Here is a 24,311-nt window from a genome sequence, read left to right as displayed (position 1 = left end):
CCTGGCCCAGGTGCCTACAAAGGCAACCAGTTGATACTCCTCTCACATCGATGTCCCTTTCCCTTTCTCTCTAAAAAAAGCAAATGGCCCTGACTCTTGTGGCTCAGTGGACTGAGTGTTGGCCTTGAACAGAAAGGTCTCCAGTTTGACTTCTGGTCAGGGCACATGCTGGGGTTGCTGGCTGGGTCCCCAGTTGGGGGCATGCGAGAGGCAACCAGTCGATGTATCTCTCTCTCTCTCTCACACAGCTGTTTCTCTCCCTTTCTCCCTCCCTTTCTCTAAAAATGAATACATAAAATCCTTAAATAAGTAAATAAAGCAAATGAAAACGTCCTTGGGTGAGGATAAAGAAAAAATTTAAAAAAAAAAGAATAAGGTGAGTGATGGACAGATGCAAATAAAGGACTCCATTTGAAGGAGGAAAATAAGTGAACCAACTATACGAGTTGATGCTCTGGTTGGGCATCTCTTTTGTTAGTCTGATTTTTCAAAGTATTTGAAATGATTATTATATGCATAATCAAGTGTTTATATTTACTATATTTACAACATAATAGTGCTTGGTAAAACTCTTCTACAATAGGGCAATAAATTAAGTAGGATGTGGCAGCCTGGGTTTTGCCAGTTGTGGCTGGCACTTCTCCACTTGTGTCAAGCTGACAGCACCACCAGTGCAGTGAGGAAGGCGAGTGCAGAGAGGCCAGGGCTCACTACGCTGGCAAGACCAAGAGACCAGGAGGCCCGAGCACCAGTCAGTGCCCTAAGTCCAAGAGGTTTTTCTCAGTAATCCACCTGCCTGTTTCACTACGGAGGGAAAGGATGGGTACACCTCTACTTCTCCCTGCATCAAGTTCATAGCACCCAGTCTCCATTGAAGCTAGATGGGGCCTTTGCAGGCACCTCAAGGAGAGCAAGGTGCAGAGAAGCGAGGTGGTGTGCTAGAAGCACAACGCCCATGCTATAGCTCCATGAGCACCCAAACCTGGGTGTGTACACTAGACCAGTGCGGGACGGGTGTGCGTGCCTGAGTCCCCCCAGGGTGTGTTTCACCAGGCATGGTGGAGGGTACACTCCAAGTTGAGAATAAAACATTCTGGCAGCTGACCGGGGCTTGCATCTCTGTACAAAGTGCTGGTCCAGGAGGATGACAGAGCCTGTGAGGGAAACCACCACCAGCACCGAGACGCTTCAGGTAATGAGGCCGGCTCAGAGAGCAATCAGGCCTGGCTATTTTGGGGCTCAGTTAAACTGATAAACTTTTCATTCTCCAGGACCCTTGTATGTGGCTACAAATGTTAAGACTGACAGAAGATTCAGAATAGTTGCCCTGGCTGGGTAGCTCAGTTGGTTAGAGCATCATCCCAATACATCAAGGCTGCAGGTTCAATCCCAGGTCAGGGCACATACAAGAATCAACCAATGAATGCCTAAATAAGTGGAGGAACAAATCTATGTTTCTTCCTCTCCCATCCCCCTTCCTGTCTAAAATTAAGTTAAAAAAAAAGAGAAAAGGCAGAGGCAGAGAGGAAGACAGCACAGAGGGCAAGGCCCTGGGCGGTCATACTTAGCAGTAGCAAGCACCTGGTACTTCAGTTTCTCTGGTAAGAACGGTGTGAAGTTTGTCTGCGAGGAATTACCATTATAAGCAAGCCCAGGAACCTGCAGAAGCCTGAGAAATGGTTCTTGAAATGGGCAAAACAGCGAAGGAAAATCTACCTTCTAGTGTTAGTATCTAGTTGTGCCCCAGAAAATCTGCAGTGCTATCACTTAGATGATACCAATGCTGGCAGTGAACTCCTGCAGTGATTCGTCTATTCACTTTCATCCACTTTCTTTCCTGGGGCCTCAATCGGCTCCCTGCTCCCCTTTGTACCTTCTATGTGTTCCTGGTAAGCTTCAAAAATCGCCTCAATCCCTTGCCACTTGCGCCTGGGGGGTTCTTCATCATCCTCTTCGTCCTCCTCTTCCTCCTCCTCCGAGTCCTGGTCCATCTCCTGTGTGAGGGGGCCCTTCCTCAGAGCCGTGGGCTCCTGCTGCCCGTTGTGCTGGGGCAAAGGCAGCCGGCTCGAGGACTGCAGCTCAGGAATGTTGTAGTGGACGGATGTGTCGACTTTGTGGTTCTGCTCTGCCGAGAGAACAGTGACGTTCCCTAGGGAGGAGAAACAGTGGGGATGAGATGCAGCAGCCCTGCTTCCCCGACCTCCAGTGACTCGCACCGAAATGTCAGAGAGGAGTGGATCTTGGGGCTCCCTCGTGGGGCTCCCATCTCTGTTAGGTCATAAAGTGATCGCTTGGCTTGGTGAAACACCCATTGAGCATAGTTATTAAAGGACGGGGAGATTTCCAGGTAAGTATTATGTGAGGGACACTGGGAAAACCCTCTGCTGGATCCTGTTTTTGCCAGAGAGGCACCTCGCCTGACCTTACTAAAAGTGCTTCTACTAAACTCAAGACGGCATCACATGTTACATTTCCCCCCAGTATGGCCCGCAGATGGGCAGCATCAGCATCACCTGAGCACCTGCGAGGAATGGGGGCATCTCAGAGCTGCTGCGGCAGGACCCGCCTCTAACAACCTGACCTCCCCAGGTGCCTCAGACACACTGAAGGTCCAGAGGGGCAGGCCCGTGAGCCTCGGCCAGCGCTCCTGTAACACTGCAGCCTCCTTACCTTTGTGCTTCTGCAGGGCCTTCTGGGTGGACTGCAGCACGGACTCGTGGAACTGATGTGCAAACTCTTCTGCCATGAAAGGCTCCCACGGCTTACTCTTCCCATTGATGCTGTGGGACAGTGGCACGGGAATGTCCTTGGGCGCGGGGCCCCTGATGTAATGCAGCATGCTCAGGCTCTTCTTGCCCCCAGGGGCCTCACTCAGCCTGCCCTTCTCGCCACTGGCAGGAGTCGGCTCCTGGACTCGCGACAGCTCCTGTGGCCGGAGCTGTTCCAGTCTCCCAGGCTCTGTGGCCTTTGGGACGTCAGACAGGGAGGCAGCAATACCCACAGGCTTTTCCATATCCAGAGAGGCTGGCTGCGTGGCTGGTTCTTTTAGAGACAGAAAGCGAGGAAAATGTTAAAAGCTGCAAGTGACCAGATGGACCCTGACCTCTACAGTTTACATTTATCAAAGACCTAGTACAGAGGACCAAGACTTGGGGCTGTTTAATTAAATGTCAGTGCACACTGAGTGGCCTGAAGATGGGGTGTGGTAGCAGCAAGTCCGTCCTTGAGAGGTGCCCCAGGTAGGCATCTGGAAAGAAAAAGAATCTGAAGGAGGAAGCAAGTTGCTTTAGGTCATCCAAAGTGTAGGAAGTTACATAGCCCAACCCGACAAGAAAGACTGTGTTAGGAGTTAAGAACAGGGCTGGACAATAAAGGTCTGCTCCACTCAGCAGTTCAGTGATGTATAATCAAAGCCATAAGAGAGAGGTGTGAAAGCAGATGTTGGAGAGGCCTGGAAGGCAGAATGAGCACGAGAGACGCAGGAGGAGAGCCAGTGAAGGGCAGACAGGAGCAGCAGGGCCAAGGCAGTGGTGCTGAGACCCGGGACACAGGGCTTCGATGGCTCGGGCCACCACTGGACTGACGGACGATGGCTACCACACTGAGTTCTGCGGAAGCCAGGACCCTCCCCCTTAACTCTCTGAGCCCTGACTTCCAACTCTCATGTTCTGTCCCGAGGAGATCCTTCACAATCATGGAGGAGGCTTGTGTGAGAGATGGAGAGAAGCGCGTTCTGTCTCCAGGAGGAAAGATTCATGATGAAGAAGCCTTGAGCAGTCGCTTCTGACCCTGGGCAGCCCACTGGACAGTCCTGGGCAGTGGCAGATGGGGCTGTTCTTCCCGCCCTGGGCCTTACCACTCAGGGAGACAGCAGGACTGTCCCTCGGAGAGTTCCTGAGTGAGTCTGCCGCTGCTGCTGACAGCGCCTTCTGCTTCATGGCATGGAGCATTTCGACAAGTTTCTCTTTGTCTATGAGGAAAGCAGCCTGAGATTAACAAGACAGTTGCATCATTTCTGAGAGGGAAGGGGAGCAGGATTCTAGCCCAGGCTGTGACTGGCAGGTGTGAGTCCTTTAAACCAAGGAAAACACAAAGCAGGCACCACAGGGACAGGCAGTGTTTAAAGGAAGAAAACGTCATGTTAGAGCGAGCCCAGATTCCTTGCAGCTTTTACTACATAACATGTCAGATGTATTCCAAAAATAGCCGTGTGTATGGTGCTGACAGCTACACAAAATAATGGGTACCTATGATCTTCCAAGGTGACTTCCGAGGATGCATTCTTATTTAAAAGACAAAAATGTCGGTCCCACACAAGGATCCACACAGCACCTCTGGAAGCGCAGTTTGCTTCCAGGCCCCCCCGCCCCCTCCCCAGCCCCAGCATGAGAGCACAGTTCCCACGATGGTGGCCATTTACTGAAAAGGAACAGACTCGTGATGCTCGACACCACAAATTCTTGTTGCAGTGGCACTTCTTGCTGAGACTTAAATGGCCACATCACTGGTGGCTTCCTCTAGGAATCAAAGTCAGGTGAAAAGATACTTTTTACAAGCAGACTATGCATGTTCGCAGGGATTTGTACTGGTTATTAACACATCACTGCCCCTTCTATAGTAAAAACAAGAATTCCAACTTATTGGTTAGAGACGAAAAATAAAATGATATACTCCAATAATGAAGAAAGAAGCAACTAAGTAACCAATACACACTTTTGCTTTCCTTTTGACTTCCTTCCAGAGAGGGGCGAGGAGGTATTAGCAAGGAGGACTTGGAAATAGGCAAATGAGCACCCAAGACAGGCCGAGTTCTCGCGCGAACCAATATCCCGGCACTAAGCGAGCATGTGCGGCAGCCCAAGGAAGTGGACAGGCCCAGAGAGTGGACCACACCATGTCTTCTACACTACGTGTTCCTGCCCAAAGACTCAGCCCCAACACGGCCAATCCGGAAGCGTCTCTCAGGGCAAAGCATCCACTCGCAATGTGCGCTGGCGCTCTCTGTCAGACACACTGCCCAAGCCTCCCGCCATCAGAGCGCGAAGGCCCGTAGGCTATGTCAGAGGCCCAGTAAGAGGAAACGCCTGCCGCCGCAGAGCCTGCAGTGCTCTGCCACAGGAAGGCGCACCTGTGCCTTGTGCCCAAGAGGGCCGTTAAACCCGCATCTCAAGTGACAAGAGCAGCTTTACACACAGAACACCAGCAAATTTTTCCTGTCTCAGATAAAATGAGAAAACGGGCTTCAAATGGGACAATTTGAGTTTCAGATGGAAAAAGGCAGAGATTCAGGGGCAGGTCTGTGAGAACAGAGGAGCTGTTGCTCCCTTGAGGAGCCAGAAGGAGTTAAGAGAGCCCGGGGCTGAAGTGTTTTCATATTCCACCCGGAACATGGGTCCCGGATGTCCCCAGGAGTCCTTCTTCAGAAGCTCTGAGTAAGTCCCACCCTCAAAAGGCCCAGGCGAGGCCCTACCTTTCCTCTTCTCAGCACTGATGTGGGTCAGGTTGAAGATGGTCAGGAACTTCTTCTTCTCTTCGAAGTTGGGACTATTGTTCATCTCATCAGGGCTATAGCGGGTGAACAGGGCCAGTCTCGGTGAAGGCGTCTGCCGCTTGTTCTGAATTGTTGGGGGTGATGGGCTTCTCTCTCTCAGCATCCGCCGCCTCTTCCTCCGCTTCTGGGTCAGCAATTCCTCCTTCTGCTGTTGGGTGGTCAAGCCAAAAAGTTGCAAAAACTCTAGCTTCTAGATTGGGAAAGAAAACAAATGAGTTTGAAACCACCAGCAGTGGCGTGATTCCACTGTCCCAGGGGTCCCTCCTGGGGTCCTCAAAACCCATGCACCACAGCCAACTCTGTGCTGGACCTCAGAGGGGGACCCTGACAGTGTGCCCGGACACCTGCAATCAGCAGGGACTGAAGGAGCACAGGGAGACCCCAGCAAGTGGGGGGTCTCCCCGGGCAGTGGGAAAGCCAAGAGGCAGGCACCAATATAGGCACCAGAAGCCGGGCCCATAAGCTGACACAGCAGTGACGAGACTCCAGATACCTCGGACGATGTATCCAGTTTGAGGGGCGGCTGCTCGGCCACACAGCGGAGATGGGCCCTGACCTCCTCTTCATCACTCTCATCGTAAGAGTCATCCAGGTCATAGTAGTATCCTGATGTCAAGAACAGATGTATTTAGCTGGGCAAGAAGACTCTATTTTCTAGTGTATGGACATGGGACGGGCACCGCGTGATCTGTGTGTGCAGACCCATCCATCAGGCCAGGCCCTGCGGGCCCCTGTTAGCACCCCCAAACCTGGCTTCCTTTCAACCCTGGGGAAATGTGCATTAACCTCCTAGTCCTAAAGGTTTTTTCAGGGATGGCAGGCGGAGGCAGGAGGCAGACTCCGGCTTGGCTTGGACCCATAGCCCCCAAGTGGCCAGGCAGTCCCCGAGCTGACACGGATCCCCAGCAGGGGACCATTCGTCACATGGGCCTGGGGCTGTGTCCATGGCAACCCAAGACTGTGTGCACATCTGCTCATTCTTGCCGTGCCCAGCTGGGCCCATGACCCGGGAGGGAACAGGCACACTTAGATCCCCGCTGTCTCGAAGGCACAGAGCAGGCATGCAAACCCAGTGTGCAGAGCACAGCAGCAGAATCCCTGCACCCAAGGGCACCAGGGGTTCCCGACTCTTCTTGACAAGGTGAGTAGAGGAGAAAGTCCTCCTTGTGCCCTAAATCTAGCCTAGACCAGCAACCCAGGAAGACTTGGCCTTGGCCCCAGCTTCTGGCTAAAAGACTAAATTTGATACCATGCAAGATTCAAGTTTCCGGCCGGGGCGGTGAGGGGGGCACACCAACAAAAAAACTGGTCTGGGGCCCTTGATCCCTCCTGGTTCGATGGGATCTGCAGATGGGGACAGCCGTTCTCACCCTGGGCCTGCCCACCTATTCTCCTTGGCTCTTTGGGGAACCCAGGGAGCTACTGGTTGAGTCCCGCAGAAGCAGTAAGGTGGCGGCCAGAACTCCCTCCTTGCCCCGACCAGGCCCCACCTGCCCACAACTGCCGACGGCAGCTCCCTACATGGAGCCCCGCTGGGCCCAGGCACAGTCTCTCAATAGCCTCCCCCTGTTATGCTGCACTATTAATTTTTAAAACTATCTTACAGCCTCTGTTCATCACTTACTAATCATGCATTTCTGTGGAACCATCTTTACAGACAGGCTTTGATTTGGCTTTTCAGGACAATATGCATTTTGGCAGGACGGACAAGGCCCTGGGTCTTTCTCCCTAGGAGAGTTAGCAGGTAGCTACACAGAAGCCAGTGACCTTGCTCCCTGGTGCTGCTAAAACCCGAGTGGGAGGCAGGGATACAGTAGTAGGAGGCACTGAGTGGCTGACACTAGCACTCCCCAATCCCAGGAGGACAGGGGCTACCCAGGGGGACCGGACCTTTCTCCTGGGCCTCTCGCCGCCTGCGCTCTTCCAGGTCCAGCTTGCTGACCAGCCTCCGGCGCTGCTGCAGGAACTCATCATAGATGTAGGCAGGGTCAGAGACCCGTGGCGCCGGGGGCCGGTAGGGCGAGCCTGGCTTCAGGGGTCCAGTGAGTTCCCCAAAGGGCACTGACTGGGTGAGGGAGGCCCGCTGCTGGCCCAAGATGGTCTGGGTGGACTTCTCCAGCTCAGCCAGGAAGGGCCCAGGCCCGTGAGGAAAGGTCTGGTGCTCCAGGCTCCCCGCCTCCCGTGGTGGCGGCTGGTACTTGTCCAGTGGGGTGGCCTCGCGCTTCCGGGACCCCTCTTCCACCTTTTCTGAGTAGACCCGTTCCACCTTCACCAGCGGGACAGCTGCCTGGCGGCTGGGCTCAAACGGGGTTGGGTGGCTGTGCAGAGGGTGGCTCTCGGGGGCCCGCCGCGTTTCCAGGGTGCTGTCCATCAGGGACACCGGGTTCCAGAGGGCTGTGGGCACGGAGTGGTGCTGGGGCTTGGGCGAGATGAGGGGCGGGGGCCCACCAAAGTGCTGCGGGGGGTCTCGGCTGCCTGGCTCGTGACGGTTTGGTCCCGGCCTAGGGAGGGAACAGACCAAGCCATGAGTCGTGAGAACACGGGCACACCGGCGACCCACCCACGGGCCTCCCAGGCTGCCTGCCAGCACCCAGCTGTCAGAGGCAGCTTCACAGAAGGCCCGGACCGGGGCCCTCTTCAAGAGTCAGGCACTAGAGGGGTGCGAAGGCCTCCTTCTCTAAGCCACTTGACCAGGGGCTGGAGGGAAGGACGCAGCTTCCACTCCTCACCTGAGTACTGGCCGTTTCACATGACTCCACTTCCTCTTCAAACAACTCAAGGGAAGTATATGCAGACCTGCTTTTGAGAGCACATGGAGGCTGGGAGGTGGAGGGACCCTGCTTGCTGAGGACACAGGGACGGTCTCGGGCCCGAGCCAGACCCTTTTTCTATCCAGTTTCTCATCCAAAACTTTGCAACAGTTCATTCTGATCCACCAACTCCTGAATCCCAATCAACTGCTGTGGGGACAGACTCTCATCTTTGTTTTCCAAAGGAGTCCCGTTACAGAGAATAAAGACAGAACTCTGGTGCCAAAGGGGTGGCCCTGCCACTGGTACCCACGTCCAGAAATGCCAAGCTGTGCACAGATAATGGAGAGTGGGCCGCCTGCCTCCAAGGTGGCCATAAGTCCACTCTCCCCACTGTCCCCCCCAGACAGCAGTGAGAGAGACCAGCTTTCCAGGGCCTGCTTTGCCCGTGATGCAGGGGGCACCCTCACAGCCAGGGTGGGCCTGTGCCTCTGCTGACCCCCAGTGGGCCCCGTCAGAACTGCAGCAGCCCCGGGCTGGGCCCTGTCCACCAGACCGGTGGTTTTGCCATGCAGCCCTCCTAAACGACTATTTCCTTAGTGCATTTAAGACAAGATTTAACAAAAGGCTATTTGGGTGTTGTTTCCCTAAAGTGTATCTTTTCTTTTTTAAAGGAAAGCCCATGCTACCCAGGGGACCAGGCTCTCCGGTCTCCCTGCTTGGCCGAGGAAGGAGACGTTTAACCACAGCCACCAAGGCTTCTCCTAGACGGGACTGAGGCCGGGAGATAACCCTGATGCTGCTGCACCACCTCCAATCAGCAGAGGCCAAAAGGGAACCAAGCAAGTTGTTACGTAAACAACAAAGGAATAAAGCCCATCAGTAGAATAAATATTTCGAGCACTGCAGCCAAGCACTGAACGGCTGTCTAGCTTGTAGCACAAGGGACGGTCAGAACGTCAAATTCACGCTGCTGTAAGGCTGAACGTGCCCCCTGCTGCCATAGGGACTGCTGAGGCCAGGCGAGGGCAGGGGGCCATCCCCCTGCACCCGAGGCCTGCGCAGGGCTGCTGGGCCCTGAGGTGGGAGCCACCCCTGCTGGAGCCCTGGCAGCTGCCCCGGGCCGCTGGGGCCCTGAGCTGAGGAACATGCCCGAGGGAAGCAGAGCTGCAGATTTTATCAGGAGATGTGGACATGTGCTGGCTGCTCGCCCAGTCCTCTGGGCATGAAGGGAGTCTGAGGAGCAGAGAACAGCTCACAAGCAGACAAGGCTAAGCCTCTGTGTGGCCTCAGGGTGGGCCCAGAGAAGCCGACGGCAGGCCCCAGGCTGCAGGAAGACCCAGCCAGGGGGCCTGCCTACAGTCCCACCCGGAGAGCCTAGTGAATCCCCTCACCGCCCTACTGAACAATGGGCACAGAGGCAGGGCCACTGGATGGGCCAGTTGAGCCCAGGACACAGCGAGAAAACACATCAGTCAGCCAAGAGCTGGGGGAACGAAAGGGAGGGAGCAAGGAGCCATTTAAAACGCCCAGATACCCAAGTGCTCCTTATCCTGGGTCAGAAAGATAGGTAAGAGCTAGAAAGACGCCCAGAAATCTTCCCACCCAACCCCCCTTGTGTACTGCTGAGGAAACTGAGGCCCAGAGAGGGAAAGAATGTCCAGTGTCCCTGAGTCCCCAAAGCAGGCCCAGACAGAGCTCCGGAGGTCTGGCCGGGCTCTCCACCAACTCTGGCTAAAGGTCTCAGCCCCGCCCTCTGGAACGAGCCCTGGAGAGATGAGGAGTAAGGTAGGGGACAATAGATGAGCCAGACCAACAGGTGGAAGCAGGGAGGCCTAGGGGGCACCTACGTGAATGGGGCCCTGAGGCCAAGGTCACAAGCAAGTGTGGGCAGCTGGGGCACCCAGAGAGAGGCGCAAACGCATACTGGGGGATGCTTTCATAATGGGGCCGGGAAACGGTTATATGTTTTATTACTAAAGCAGTAAGGTTAATTTTCTTAAGTAAAAATTAAAGGCAGTCCCCTTCTCTTAAAATTTGAAGTTGAAAACAGGGAGATTGCAAGAACAGGCTATAATGATGACTTAAAGCTTCTCCCTCGTGCTTTCCAAAGCCATGCACGTCCCCTGGAGACACAGCTGGGCTGCGTGGGCAGGGCCCCAGCTCTGGACATTGGCCTGGTGGGCTTTGCTCCTTAGGGACAGGGTGCCTCTGAGTATCTCCTCTCACCCCTCAGAGTCTGCTTCCTTGTAGGCACACAGCAGTTAGAACATGAAAACGCAACGTGGTAGGTGGAAACACTCCGCAGGATGCTGGGCAAACCAGAGGTGCTCAGTAAGTGTTGTCTTTGCTAGAAATAAATCTGAGTGCGACAAATGCCTCCCAGGCACCCTCACCCGGCGAGCCCTACCTGGCACTCTCGGGCCTGTGCTCAGGCTCCGCGGGCACCGGGGGCCGGCCCATGTCCAGGTGCTGCTCCAGCACCTGCTGCCGGAACTCGGACACCTGCGACTGCCGGTCTTCCTTCTCCTGCCGCAGCCGCCGCTGCCGCGCCAGCCACTTCTCCTCCTCGTTGGTGCGCTGGATGAGCAGGGCCGTGGCGGCGCTGCTGCCCGGCAGAGAGAAGATGCTGTGGTTGGAGAGAAGGCTGGGCATGGTGTGATGGGGAGCGGGTGCTGGGTGCAAGGGGTGCTGCACAGGCTTGGGCGCCTGCAGGCCTGAATCCTTCAGCTTCTCTGTGGAGGGAGAAAAGCCACGACACCTCAGCAGGATCGGCTCACTCCGGTTTCCTTCTCTTTTGCCCCCAACCGCTCAGAGAGCCTGCCACCCCACAGCAAGGACCAAGGCGACCAGAAGGGGGCCTCATGGATCATTTCAGAGAGTATGCTTTGTCCCAAGAGAAATGTGGCCTCTGGCAGGTGCTGCTCCCCCCGAGTCCAGGGCTGACCCACGTGCAGTGGAGGGCCGGAAAGGCACGTGCTGGCTCACGAGGGCAGGCTGTTACATTTTTAGGAGTCATGCGAGCCGGTTATTAAATAAACCCTTATTGGAAGTTAGATACGTGTATTTGTAATGAAATTAATTATGAAAAATAAAGGTAAAAATGACTCAAAGCTCATGGTTTCCTAATTCTTCTGCTACATTTGATTATTGTATATACTCCTGAGGTCGCCTGTGTCTGCTGTATCTGTGCTGTGCGTCACTGAGCATCTCTTCCCAACTCCTTGTCCAGCGGCCTCAGGTTTGTAGCTGGAAGCCGGCCATGGTGGAGTCTATGCTATGGAAGTTGGCAGACGCCACTGAATCGGGCCTTCCCCTCAGCGCGCTGGCTGTCAGACACTGGCCGGCGCACCCCTGCAGCCAGGCCACCCGCGTGGCCTAAGCCTTTCCCTCTGTCCCCCCGCCAGGTACCTGCTCGGGTTGGGGTCAGCTGCTCCGAGGGCTTGGCCCGCTCCTCTGTGGTGTGGCCACGCAGCCCGTGCAGCTCGGCCACAGGCAGGAAGGCTGGCTCCAGCGCCTTGGCGGCCAGCAGCTCCTTCTCCCGGGCCCGCTGCTCCCGCTGGCGCTCCAGCTCCCGCTCCCGCTCCTTCTCCCGCTCGCGTTCCAGCTCCTTCTCCCGCTCGCGCTCCTTTTCCCGCTCGCGCTCGCGCTCCTTCTCCCGCTCCCGGTCGGCTTCCCGCTCCCGCTCGCGCTCACGCTCCCGTCGCAGCTCCTCGTCCATCTGCAGCCTGTAGGGATCAGAGGGGCAGGCTGAGCTCCAGTGTGAAGGGGGGCCAGGGACAGTCCACAAACAAGGATTCCCAGAAGTGAGGCACTGACAGCAGCCAGGCCCAAAGCTTTCGTGGAAAACCCCAGCACTCGAACCTGAACAGTGGTGGGCGTTAGAACCTCGAAGTCGGTAAGATACAAATTGTGTACGAACGCCCTGAGCCTCGCTGAAAGCTTATGCCAGGAGATGGTGACTCCAACAGATGCCAAGAAGCGGTCACTGTCCCATTTACAGGTGAGCAGCCTCAGGACAGGAGTGGCTGAGGAGCCACCCAGCCCCAAAGTGGCCAAGCCAGGCCTCAGCTGGGCTTTTCTCCAGTGCCACAGGGGCCCGGGGAACAGAGGGTGTGGTGTGGGATGTGACTCACCTCTCGGCGCTGAGGCTGGACATCCGCTCTGAGTGCAGCGCCGCCAGGGACGAGTGGGACAGCTCAGGAGGGTAGCGGACCCCAGAGAGGTGAAGGTGCATGGCTGATGGGTGCAGCGGAGGCAGGGAGCCGGGGGTGGGGATGGGGTAAAAGGGCGACCGCAGGGCGGACAGGCAGTAGGAGTCATCCATCCTGTGCAAAGACGACAGGCCAGTGAACACCGAAGTTCAAGGGAAAAAGGCAGGCCCTGGTCCTGTAGCCTCCACAAAGGCTCAGCTGCGGCCACATCCACGGCCGGCCCAAAGCCCCCTGCAGACAGAAGCCCCGAGGTGCCAACAGCTTGGGTCTCCGAGGCCCTGCCTGCCACTTCGAGGCTCAGCCAGGCCAGGACCCTCCCAGGTCTGACCAGCAGCCCTCATCCATGTGAGCAGCGTCCACAGCATAACCAACTGCACCCCACCAGGCTCAGATGCAGGAAGCTTCTACACAGAGCAGCAACCACACACATCTGCACCGCAGTGGTTACACAGCAAAGTGGTTACTCTCTTCTACATAAAACCGGTGCTCCGTTCACAGCCCTGTACTGCCAGCGGTGCCCCCAACAGGAGGAGGAAGAGGGGAATGACAGCTTAGATGACGGGGATTTCTACCAGGGCAGCCCCCTGAAGGCTAACCTGAAAGGTTGGGGGGCTGTTCTAGGCTTTCACTGGGGTCTGGCCCCCAGGGCATGAGAAACATTCCATTTTGTGTCAAGCAGACTAGTGTCTGAACGCGAGGGTATAGTCTCGTGTAACAGGGTAACGGCCCTGGTGACTTGGTGGGGACTGTGGGGGAGGAGGCTCTCAGACAGCTCACCTGAAGGCCGGGTGGGGGAAGGGGTGCGGGGCCAGGTAACCGGGGTGGTAGTAGGCTGCGGCGGTGGCAGGGTCCAGGCCGAGGGGAGGTAGGGAGGACATGCGGAGGTCCTCGGTGGTGTGGTAGGGCCGGAAGCTCCTCAGGTAGTCCTCGGTCACCGTGCTGGGGGGCACCACGTGGTGCACGGGCCGCTGCAGGCTGCAGGCAGGACGGGGAACAGGTGAGCGAAGCGCCTGCTCCAGGCGGGGCAGTGAGTCAGCCTCCCCGCACTCCCCCTGCCGCCACCTCCCTGGGAAGGACGAGTCTCTGGGGACAGGTTCCGGCTCTCGCTAACGAGATGCCAGTGCTGGCAGGAGGCCCAGGGCACAGAGGTGGGCGGCGGCGGCTGCTCCTCGCCGGCCCGGCCCCTCTGTGTCCCCACCAGCAGGCACGTGCCTGCTACCTGCAGCCCTGAGGGACCCTCGCCCCTGGAACCAGGACCGGGGTTTAGGCAGACGGGAGAGCCAGCCATCATCTCGGCAAGGAAACGGACTGCAGGGGCGGAGGGACAGGGCCCAGCCGCCATCCGCTGGCCCTCAGAATCAGCCGGACCCAGGCCCTAAGCCCTCGGGCCCGCCCCAGGCCCCCAGCCCACAGACTTACTTGAGCGGGGGGAACCGGGAGTCCTGCACGACTGAGCTGGGGGAGATGCCGAATGGATAGGGGGTGCTGAGCAGGTGGGAGGGGATGGCCGGGCCCCCTGCCTTCTCCTGGGGCAGTGGGGGCTCCACGATGAGGCGTTCTCGACCACTGCTGCTGCCCCGAGAGCTGGCGTCCTGTGGGCAACAGAGAGCAGTGACTCAGGGTGGGGGCGGGGGGCTGATCCCTCCCTGGCGCGATGGGGAAGGACAGAGCCCACCTCAAGGATTGCTGGGATCACCAAGACCCACATCCAGTGTCCACGAGGGGACGTGGCAGAAAGCAGGGGCTCCCCTCCCCGCACAGAACACTCACGCTCTTCCAGCACGGACTTCCCACAAGGTCACGTTACCTCTAAACCCAAGCTCGAGGACTTGGGTGACGCTGGTCCCAGCACTCCCCGCCCAGCCCCGCCTCCTCAGGAAGTGAGCTCTGCGCAGCAGCAGGGCGAATGCAACCACAGGCCGCTCGCTCGCGGATCCCCAGACGCTCACGGGCCTCCCCCAGGGGCCAAGATGTCAACGGTGCTGACAGCTGCGCTCCGCCTCGCGGACACCTCGACCCCTGCCGCCCAGAGTGACTCAGCCTCAAGAAGCCGGCGCTGCCCCGGAGCTCGACAGACCGGTCTGCCCCCAGCCAACACTGGGTGGCTCTGGCACCAGCCAGAGCAGGCAGCGGCAGGGCCTTGACTGGCCGGGCCTGTCTGGCGACACCTTTGCACACACCGAGGGGGAGACAGCGATGGGCTGTGGCCCCAACTGCCTCAGGCTCCCGGACGGAGAGCGCGGTCTGGGGTCCGGGAGGAGAGATGGAGCCCGAGGAGCCGGAGAAGCGAATGGTTCAAGGCTTGAGGGGGGAGCAAGAAGCCCCTGCCAGGACCAAGGGCGGACGTGCCACCCCAGACACATGGAGGGATGTTCTGCACCCCCATCTACAGAAGTGTCCAGCTCTCAAGAAATCACAGCACCGGAAGGCTCTGGCTGTCCCTGTCATTTATGGGGCTGAAAAAGCACGGCTCCGGGAAGGACTGAGAGCAATCGGGGGTCTCGCTCTGGACCCTGGAGCAGCCGCCATCCCGGCGGGCTCCATCACTGTGACAGTCCCCCAGCCTCCATTCCACGCCTCTCCTGCACTGCGGTCACCCGCTCCCGAACCCGTCTCCCAGGCAGAGCTTCCTTCATTGGCCAGACCTGCACGTCGTCGGGTCTGACCACTACTGACCAGGCAGCACCCAGGGTGTGGAGAAGGCAGGTGGGCCCTCCAGGGCACACGCCCAAGTCTGTCTGCTCCAAACCCACGGTGTTCCCGCTGGGCCACAAAATGCCAAACACCCGGAAAATGGGCGGGGTCATAACCCTCCGACGGTCTCACTGAGGAGCCTAAGAATGACCACTGGACACATCGCGGCACGCCTGGACCCGAGGGCCGGACGGTGGGGCCGAGGCCTGACCCCTGAGGAGACGCTCGGCTCCCTGTTCCTCCCGCTGCTGCTCTGCCCGCTCTGCCTCCTGCCTTCGTCAGAGTCGGGAGCAGGGTGGCAGAGCCCCCCGTTTATCTAACTCCCCACGCAGGTGGCAAGGGACGGGTCACTGCGGCTGCCCATCCATCTTCACGCTGCCGACGGGGCGCCACAGGGCAGGCCCGACAGGGCGGCTGCGGCTCACGGGGACGGGCCCAGCCGTCCATCAGGCGGAGTCGCCAACACGCCCGGGCCAGGCCGCCGCCACGCCGCCTCGGTCCTCCAGAAGACACATCAGCGGTAATTAATTGAAGGAGACAAGCCGCTGACTGGAATTTCTAATGAGCAGTAACATCTGTTCCTTTCCCACGTGCTGGCAGGGCCCCTCCACCCACCGCGAGGGTCTCGCAGGTTCACGGACTCCAACTCGCCCTTCCCGGGAGGGTGCTCAGCCGTCGGGTGTCAAGGATGGTGCACACACACGCCCTGGCGCCCTGGGTCAGAGTCGGGAGCCCAGAACTCCCACACCTGGGTTTTCCAGAGACTTCTCTACAGGGCCTCGGGGTCCTCCAGCTGCCTACACGGACAGTGGAGGGGCTCCCGGCTCACCTTAGGACATGGCTCCTCCCTTACATAACTGTCCTGTGCCTCAGTTTCCAATTACAGCCCCAGTTCATAGCGCAGTGAGGAAGATGCACTGGTGTAATGGGAGGTGGGTGAGAAACATGGGGCGTAGGAGGCAGGAGGGGCTCACACGCAGCAGGGCCGCGCCAAGCCCTCAGCGTCCCCACCACCAGCCCTCCCGCCGCAGGCCCTGCCGCCTGAGGGGCTGCCGGCTCTCCCGCATGCCCTCACCCTGCCAGGCACAACGCCTGTCACAAGGAGGTGCCCAGCTCTACACCGACCAGCTCCAGGGGTCCACCCCTCACTGGGGCCACCGTGGAGTAGAGTCCCCTTCTCTCCTCAGAGGAACAAAGCCCTGCTGAAAGGCAGTTGGGCCAGATGGCACCTTGTCCCGGCCCAAGACAAGCAAGGAGGGAGAGAGGCCAGGGGTGGAGAGGGGCGGCAGGCAGGGGGTTCCGTGGGCCAGAACCACATGCCTTCCGTCTGGCTGCCGCCCTGCTAAGCGTGGGACAGGCACCTGGGAATGAGGTCAGCGCAGCTCGGAGGGCACGCAAGGGCTGCCCAGGGTGGGATGGGCCCCGGCAGCGGACCCCAACCCGGGCCAGGCCCAGGAGGCGCAGCCAGCCACCGCAGGGCGCCCCGCAGCGCCGGCCGGGCTCCCCCTGTCGTCCCCGGCGGCCGGCGCGCACCGAGGAGCACCTGTGGGCAGCCTTTCATTTCTGCACCGCGGCTGCGAGGCTGCAGGCGCAGCTGTGGCGATGAAAGGAAGACGGATGAGGGGGAGGCAGGGAGGGAGGAAAATCCTTCCTTCTCTGGTGATGAGAGAGGGTTCCAGTCAGACAGACAGGACATGCCCTGTTAGCTTTAGAATAGACTATTTTTCATTTCATCTGTCCTTTCCAAGCTCCGACTACCTGGGAAATCTCGGTGACCCGGGAGCAGGGGCCTCCCTACCCCCCTCCCCGGGACTCCTGGGCTAGCACTTCAGGAAGTGACGCCCCTCTCCTGCCCTCCTGCCCCGCCCGGCGCTCCCCTCCCCAGAAGGATTAAATTCTCCACTGAGCCTTTGTGCTGAGCTGATGGGCCATACATCAACTGCTAATCCAGCTCCCTTCCTCCCGCGCTGCCCCCTCCCCCCCCACGGCATCAGTGTTTCATTAACCGCCGACGGCTGGAGCAGATCTATGGCCTGGCCCTCTCTCCGGGGTTAGTCAATGTTTCTGAGTGAGGAGCCGGGGAGGAGGCCTGTGCTGGGGGTGGGGGGACTGTTTACAAGGCACCCTGGGTCCTGGCAGGGAGGGGAGAAGCAGGCAGCCCCTCTTCGGCGGGAGCAAAGGGGACGTTTCGGGCTGGGGCAGCCGCCACCAGCCAGGGCCACAGCGGGACTCAGAAACTGCCTGGACCGAGTGAGTCAGGGGAGAGGCAAGGAGGCGCAGCTGTTTGAGCCAGGCGGCTGGGCCCCGAGGTCAAGGCTGACCGCCAGGTGGCTGACAGTGAGGGCAACGGTCCTCTCGGGAGGCAGGAGGCTCGGCAAAGAACGCCTGTCCTCCCTCAAACCAGAACGAGGGGGCCGTTCCAGCTGCTCCAAACCCCTCTGGCCGGAGTCCCTGCCGGGCCCCGCCCTGCCCCTCCAGCCTCCAAACTACACACGAGACAGAGCAAATGATGCCAAGGCAGCAGCTTCTGGGAAAGCACAGGGGGGCTTGGCCAGGTGACAATCCAGGAGGCCTTGTCACATCCAAGGTGGGGGTCGAGTTAGGGCCATACCCGGGTGGATCCCAGGCCACAGCTGTTTCCAGGGATCCCCACTGGGATCCAGGGTTTGCTGGGGACCCTCAGCCGAGGTCAGAAAAAAGACAGACCCTGAGTGATCAAGCTGATGCCCACGCCCACCCCCCCAACAGAGCAGAGCTGAGACGGGGCGAGGTGGGAGCTCCCCCTCCACTTTCTTTGTGGTTTAATTAGTATTTCCAAGTGGTGCCATCCCTCAGGGAACTTGGCAGAAAAATCCAGGAGAGGAGCACAGTGACAGTGTCTTAATTAGAAGGGCTCCTCTGGGCTTGCAGGTGTAGGGGGAGCCGGCACGGGGCTGGGGGTGGCGAGCCCTGGGCTGGTGCAGAGCAGCGGCTCCCAGGGCCACCAGCTCCTTCTGCACAGGCAAGTCACCTGGCAGTGGCCACCCACGGGGACCCAAAGTGTCAGGAAGGGCCTCCTGGGCAGGTGTCAACAGCGAGGACAGAAACATAAAAATGTGTCATGTGGAAATGGGGGCTGGCTTTTTCCTCTTTGAATTCCGTGTCTGAGCAATAGGCAGTAATAGCAGCTATTATACAATACCATTTTAAGCACTTTACGCAGGGTCATGGGCTGAACTAGATTAGTATCCCCCCCTGCCAAACTCATGCTGAAGCCCCAACCCCCAGGACCTCAGCATGTGACTACATTTGGAGACAGGGCCTTTAAAGAGGTGACTAAGTTAAGCAAGCCCTGAGGGTGGGCCTAACCCACTCTGGTGTCCTTTAAAGAGATTAGGACACAGAGAGGCACGGAGGGAAGACCACACGAAGACACAGGGACGAGATGGCCAATTACAGGCTGGGGAGCGAGGCTGCGGAGGCCGCTGGCACCTGGACCTCAGAATGCCAGCTTCCGGGGCCGCGAGGAGACCCGTTGTGCACGCGCCCGGCCCGCGGTGCTGGCTGGGGGCAGCTGGAGGTGAGTGACACCCACGAACGGACTTGCTTTGCACAGACCCTCCTGGTAGATGCCGTTGTCACCTCATTTTCAGAGAAGACTAAGGCTCAGGAGAGCACAAGTGTGGGAGGGATTTGAACCCCACAATCCAGTCCTCCCCCGTGGAAGGCCACTTTCCCCACACCTGTGACCTGTGGCCACTCCCAGCTCCACCAAGCGCCCCGGCCACTCACCTGCCGGCTCTCGCTCCTCCAGACGCCATTGACGGTCTTGGTAGGGGCAATGGTCACCACGGGGGGCGTGCTGGGGACACTGTGGCCCCCAGGGGGCACGATGATGGGGCCCATGGGCACGCGCTTCGGTGTGCTGGCCGGGGAGCTGTGGTTGGTGGCTGGAGAGGACACGGGGGATGACTCGCTGCTCAGTGAAGACCCTGCAAGAGAAGGACACAGAGCTTCAGCCGGGGACTCGGGCGGCTCAGCGTCTGACCCCAGCTCGCCGGCCCCCTCGTGGGCTCGGACCCAGGCCCAGACCTCATTGGAGAGCCACGGACAGCACCGAGGCCACACAGGCGGCCCCCAGGTCTTATCACATTGCAGCAGAGTCAACCAGTGCCAGGCAGCGGGCAGGCAAGGGGCACACGCTTGCCCACTGCCAGCCCTGTGCGTCCAAGCCACCCGACTGCACGGTCACAGAGGGACGCATGAGCCTGGATGGCTGCGTGCTCTGCTGGCTGGAGGGGGACGTGGTGGGCGAGTTAGAACTGGCACCTGAACACTTCTACGGATTCAGGGCGCCAGCCTTGGTCTGGGCGGGTCTGGTACAGAGGCTGCTGCCGACAGTCCCAAGGGAGAGGCCCCATCTCCTGGTCTCAAGAGGCAAATGCCAACCCCTCCGAGGGGGTACAGTTGGGCACCTTCTGCCTCTAGGAGCCCCACTTGGGGCACCTGCAGCCCCGGGAAGGTGGGGGAAGCGGGGGCCGGCAACAGCCTCCCTTTCTGGAAGGAGAGATTCCACGCATCGTCCCCAAATTTTGTTCAGAACTTGTGTCTGTCCTGGGAACACTCGTATTGTCTTCACAACCTCTCCGGGTCCCACGCTCGTATCACTGAATAAAACCTTTGCCTAATATGGTGGGCTGTGGCCTCGTGGGCGCTCCCTGACGACCTCAGTGGCCAGGGCATCGCTGAGAGGAAGGAGTCGCTGCGGTGTACTTCCTCCTTTCTGAGCCGGGCCCCTGACCAGCCGAGCGCGGCCTCGGTGGTGTGACCAGGAGGCAGAGTGGCCGGACGTTGAGGTCCCCCAGAAAGCAACAGAGCTCTGCCCTGACCAAGGGGCTCCTGACAGGTCGCCTCCCTGGGGTGCTCTGGGTTCGTGCACAGGGCGACCCTGCGGGGAGACGCCCAGTCCAGCCAGACCTGTCCCCACCCCGCCCGCCGGTGGTGCCCCAAGAGCTGCCCAGCAGCATGTTCCACTCAGCAACCCCGGGGACAGGGCCAAGGCTGGGACCCCCTCACTGCCAATTCCACCCGTCCACGCCCAACCAGGTGGGCAGTGAGGAATCGCACAGGGGGAGGGAGCTGTCCTGATTCTCCAAATGAACCACCCAACCACCCTAGAATTTTGCAACCCCCACCTGACTGGGAAAACACCCAGAAGTGAGCACTGCGGTCTAGATCCCAGCTCTGCCGCCCACTGTGGGAGAGCGTGCCCAGCCTCCCGGTCAGATGCCATCATCTCCGGGGACAGCTAACAGCGGAGGACATGAGTGGCCCTGCCTCCCCAGTGGGGATGCCTCCAAGGTTCTGAAACAGACTGGGCCGCCACGTCAGTGAGACCCAGCCAGGAAGCCCGGGGTAGGACCAAGTGGGGGTCGTGCTGGCTGGGGACTGACCCAGCAGGGCCAGGGAGCCTGGGGGCCGCTGCCCACTCCGACAAGCTGATGGAGGAAAGTCCTGGGGGTGAGCGGGTCACCTAGACTCTCCTCCCAGTTTGTGCAGTTTTGGGAAGGCGCCCGTGTCTCCGCAGGCTCCGGTGTCTGCCCCCGGGCCTAGCCCAGCCCCCTGCTCCTCCCTGGGTCTGCACCCGGCGCCACAGGGCTGACGTCCACCGGAGTCGTGGCCAGGGGCCCCTGCAGCCTGAAACTACCCCGAGGCCGACTGGTGGCTAAAAGGGCAGAGCGTGCGCGGGGTCAGGGTGGCGGAGCACGCAGGGCCAGGCCGGCCGGGTGCAGCGAGGGCCTCGGGCACACGGTGAGTCACAGGGCCGCCGCTGAGTGGAGACGAAAACGCAGCGTTGGGCGGGACCCACACAGCGGTATCTGCTGGGGGGCAGCAGTGAGGGGCCTCATTCTGCTTCCGGATCTGTGGGTTCACTCTGCAAATTCGTCCCACTGGGCACTTACAGTCTGGGCTCTCTTCTGCAGGTGCTTTGATTTTGATAAAAAGCCCATTTTAAATTTTGAAAAAAATACCAGGCAAGGATCGTTTTGTCTCAAAAAGGAATTCCCATGGAATTGCTACCAATCTCCTTTTTTAAGTTTGTGGCACCTTTACTGAGACACAATTCCCACACCGTAGAACTCACCATATCGTTTGTCATTCAGTGGATTTTAGTATATTCACAACTGCGACCATCACCAGTCCACTTGGTACATTCTCTTCACCCCAAAAAGAAACTCCATACCCACTAGCACCCCCCAACCCCTGGCATCTGTTTCCTGTCTCCACAGATTTATCTATTCTGGGCATTTCATATAAATGGAATCAGACAACATGCAGCCTTTTGTGACCGGCTTCTTCCACTGAGTATGATGTTTCTATGGCTCACCCATGTAGCAGCGTGTCAGAACTGCGTTCCTTTTCACAGCTGAACGATACTCCATTGCAAAAGGGACCCCGTTCGGTTTATCTATCGTCACTGATGGATGATTGGGTGTGTCACCTTGTGGCTACTGTGAGTGGCATCCATGTGGCCGCCGCTCATAAAGCTCATGTCACTCAGCCTCAGGTGCTTGGCTGCCCGAAGGGCCCACTGTGTGCCCAGCCTGCACCCTGGGCGGCCCTGTCTAAACTCTGCCTCAGAGTGGAGGGAGGGTGGATATTCATGGTCTGGAGCCAACAAAGTAAAGAAATAAAACAAAGACACCCAGAGCCCCCCTCCTTCCAGGCAGAGGCTGCAGCTGCCCAGAGGCCAAGCTGGGGTCACGGCCAGGCGGGCTCTGGTCCTCCGGGGCCTGGGGAAGGGGGGAGAGGCATCTTCGCCCCATCTGCACGGGCTCCCGGGCCTCAGGCAGGGAGGCGCCTGGACCGCACCTCAGGGCAGGTGCACCCAGCCGCCCAGGGGACGGACTCCTGGCCCTGCCCCGCTCTCCCCCCTCCTCGCCACCCTCCATCCTTGGTCTCTGGATTAGCCTCCTTTCTAAGAATAAGAGAGCTGGGGGGCCCCCGCCTGGGAGGCCATCCACAATTAGCGCCTAATCCCATGGGGCTGGGCTGTCAGCCGCCAGCCAAGGCGCTCCATCGATCCGACCACGCACCCGCCAATTAGCGACCCTTGTTCTCAAGGCGGCGGCGGCGGCGCGGGCCGTGATCGCGGTAATGAACTGGAGGCGTGTGGCAGGGGTCAGTGGGCGCGTGTGGATTGGAGATGACAAGAGGCAGAGCGCTCGGTGTCACCTCTGTTGTCTGACCTCGAGGATTAGCGCCCGAGGCCACCTGGGCACATGTAATTAACAGCTGAGACCCCAAAGTTGCCGTGAGGGGAGGGGGCGTGAGGCCTGAAAATGAAAACTACACTGCAGCAGCCCTGTCAGCCCCTCCAAACGTGCACTGAACGGGCCACGCAAACAATTATCAAGCACCAACTGCGTGCCCTTAACAAAGACTTCTGAGTCACCACAGGACCATCCTCGCCCGGGACACTGTAGAGGGCAGAGGGCAAGCGCTGGTCACAGTCACACCAAAGAGCCCTGCCCACCCAGGGCCTGCCCCTGCACTGAGCCAGGCCGCCGGGCGCGGAGGAGTGACAGAGGGAGGACACCGAAGAACCATGACCGTCTGATACATTTCTCTAAAAAAAATGACCCTTGGGCCCTCCCCCCGAGAGCCACGTAGGGCTGGAGGGGGCAGCACCTCACAGCTTGGCTGGGGCGCCCGCAGGAGGCCGCTGCTCCCAGTTTGCAAGTGAGCAGCCGAGCAGCAGGGGCCTCCGGGCAGAGCTTCGCCTGGTGCAGGCAGCGGGCAGCACCCTCTGCTCTGCTCTGTTCAGCCGGCCCCCTGCCCCGCTCTTCCTCTTTCTGCCTCTGTTTGGTCCCAGGCCACCCTAAATTGGTGACTGGGCCAACCTTTATGCAGTGAGAATTTTGCCAGACTGTGGAGGCCCCAGGGACACCACGACTCTGGCTGGGGGCGAGCAAGCCCTCGGCCTGGCATAGGCAGCGGTCCCGCTGGGAGACACGGCCGCCCCCAAGCCCTGCATCTCTCCAGCTGCCCCTCTGCTGCCCCCATTTCCAAGCAGGACGTAGGGACCCGGCTGCACAGACTTCTGCCATCGGGGACCCAGAAAGCGACCTGGCCACTGAGTCCGCCCCGCTGCTGCGTGTGAGGCCCAGAGGGGTTGTGGCACCCACAGGAAGCCTCCCAACTGGACTATCCCTGATCTTGCCTCCTTTCACTGAAAGCTGCCCAAGGGGGCAAGATCAGTGGGCCCTGGATAGAAGTCCAACTTGTGCCTGGTGGGAATGGAAGTGTATGGGGCAGGGAAGTGAAGTTCCCGTCAAAGGCACATGGTGGGGGAAATGGGGTGCGAAACCCTCCGGACTCACAGCAGGCTTGGCCCAGTGGGGACAGCCAGGCACAAGGCACATGTACAGCTGCCCTGGGCCTGGCTGAAGTTCAGGAAGAACCTGCTGAAAGACCTCAGGGCCTCTCCCACCTGCTGGTTTGATGGAGCTTCTCCACGGGGTAGAGGTGGGGGTGGGGGTGGGGGTGGGGTGGTGGCAGCCGGCGTCCCCACTCCACTTCATGGCCCCCAGCAGGCTCCTGGGCCTGATTTACTGTCACGTAACTGTCACCAAACCCAAATCAGCAGAGGTGAGACACAGGTGTTACCAAGTGCATTTCCAGGAACTGATGACAAGTCGATGAGGACCGGTCAGGACAGAGGGCTCCTGACTGAGGGGCAATAGCGCGCACAAGAATTCAAAAGGGGTGCATTGAGGGAGGTGGGGGTGAGGAAGGAGGCAGCAGAGGCAGAAGGGGCTTTGCAGGGAGACAGGGAATGCCACTGTTGCATCAGCACGGCCAGGGGAGGCCTCGTGCTCTTACTATCCAGGGACGGGTATCGCTCACCCGCCCACTGCTCAGCTCCCAGGCATGCCCGCCTCCCTCCAGAACCCCCGCCTGGCCCGGCAGACAGACGAGAAGGGGGAGGCTTGCAGGGCGCCCCTGCCCGAGCTCACACCTGTGCAGAAACAGACGGGGCCGCGGACACCCACAGGGAGACGCCGCCTCCCCGAGCCTGCCGGCCACACGGCTGACACACGCGCGGTCAGAGTGCCAGGC

The 24,311-nt window shown here is 59.3% G+C and overlaps 1 protein-coding gene across 5 annotated transcripts in view; it reads right to left on the bottom strand.

Moving 5' to 3' along the window:
- Positions 1-24,311, bottom strand: part of GSE1 (Gse1 coiled-coil protein) — a 415,649-nt gene that overhangs the window by 6,653 nt on the left and 384,685 nt on the right. For 4 of the 5 annotated variants that reach the window (XM_054588920.1, XM_054588922.1, XM_054588924.1 and 1 more), the window contains 12 exons: positions 18,981-19,180; positions 13,935-14,107; positions 13,293-13,490; positions 12,438-12,629; positions 11,713-12,029; positions 10,712-11,036; positions 7,442-8,052; positions 6,045-6,157; positions 5,471-5,741; positions 3,857-3,970; positions 2,671-3,042; positions 1,874-2,149 (listed from right to left, as the gene is read on the bottom strand). In XM_054588920.1, the coding sequence (XP_054444895.1) occupies positions 1,874-2,149; positions 2,671-3,042; positions 3,857-3,970; positions 5,471-5,741; positions 6,045-6,157; positions 7,442-8,052; positions 10,712-11,036; positions 11,713-12,029; positions 12,438-12,629; positions 13,293-13,490; positions 13,935-14,107; positions 18,981-19,180 (3,162 nt within the window). The remainder of the gene's footprint in view (positions 1-1,873; positions 2,150-2,670; positions 3,043-3,856; positions 3,971-5,470; positions 5,742-6,044; positions 6,158-7,441; positions 8,053-10,711; positions 11,037-11,712; positions 12,030-12,437; positions 12,630-13,292; positions 13,491-13,934; positions 14,108-18,980; positions 19,181-24,311) is intronic. The other variant, XM_054588921.1, reaches the window with a different exon arrangement.

The sequence above is a fragment of the Pteronotus mesoamericanus genome, unplaced genomic scaffold, assembly GCF_021234165.1.
Source record: "Pteronotus mesoamericanus isolate MK-2021 breed Mesoamerican mustached bat unplaced genomic scaffold, CSHL_Meso_final scaffold_165, whole genome shotgun sequence".
Taxonomy (NCBI): domain Eukaryota; kingdom Metazoa; phylum Chordata; class Mammalia; order Chiroptera; family Mormoopidae; genus Pteronotus; species Pteronotus mesoamericanus.
The sequence above is the reverse complement of the archived record's forward strand: the minus strand, read 5'-3'. Positions and strand labels throughout refer to the sequence as shown.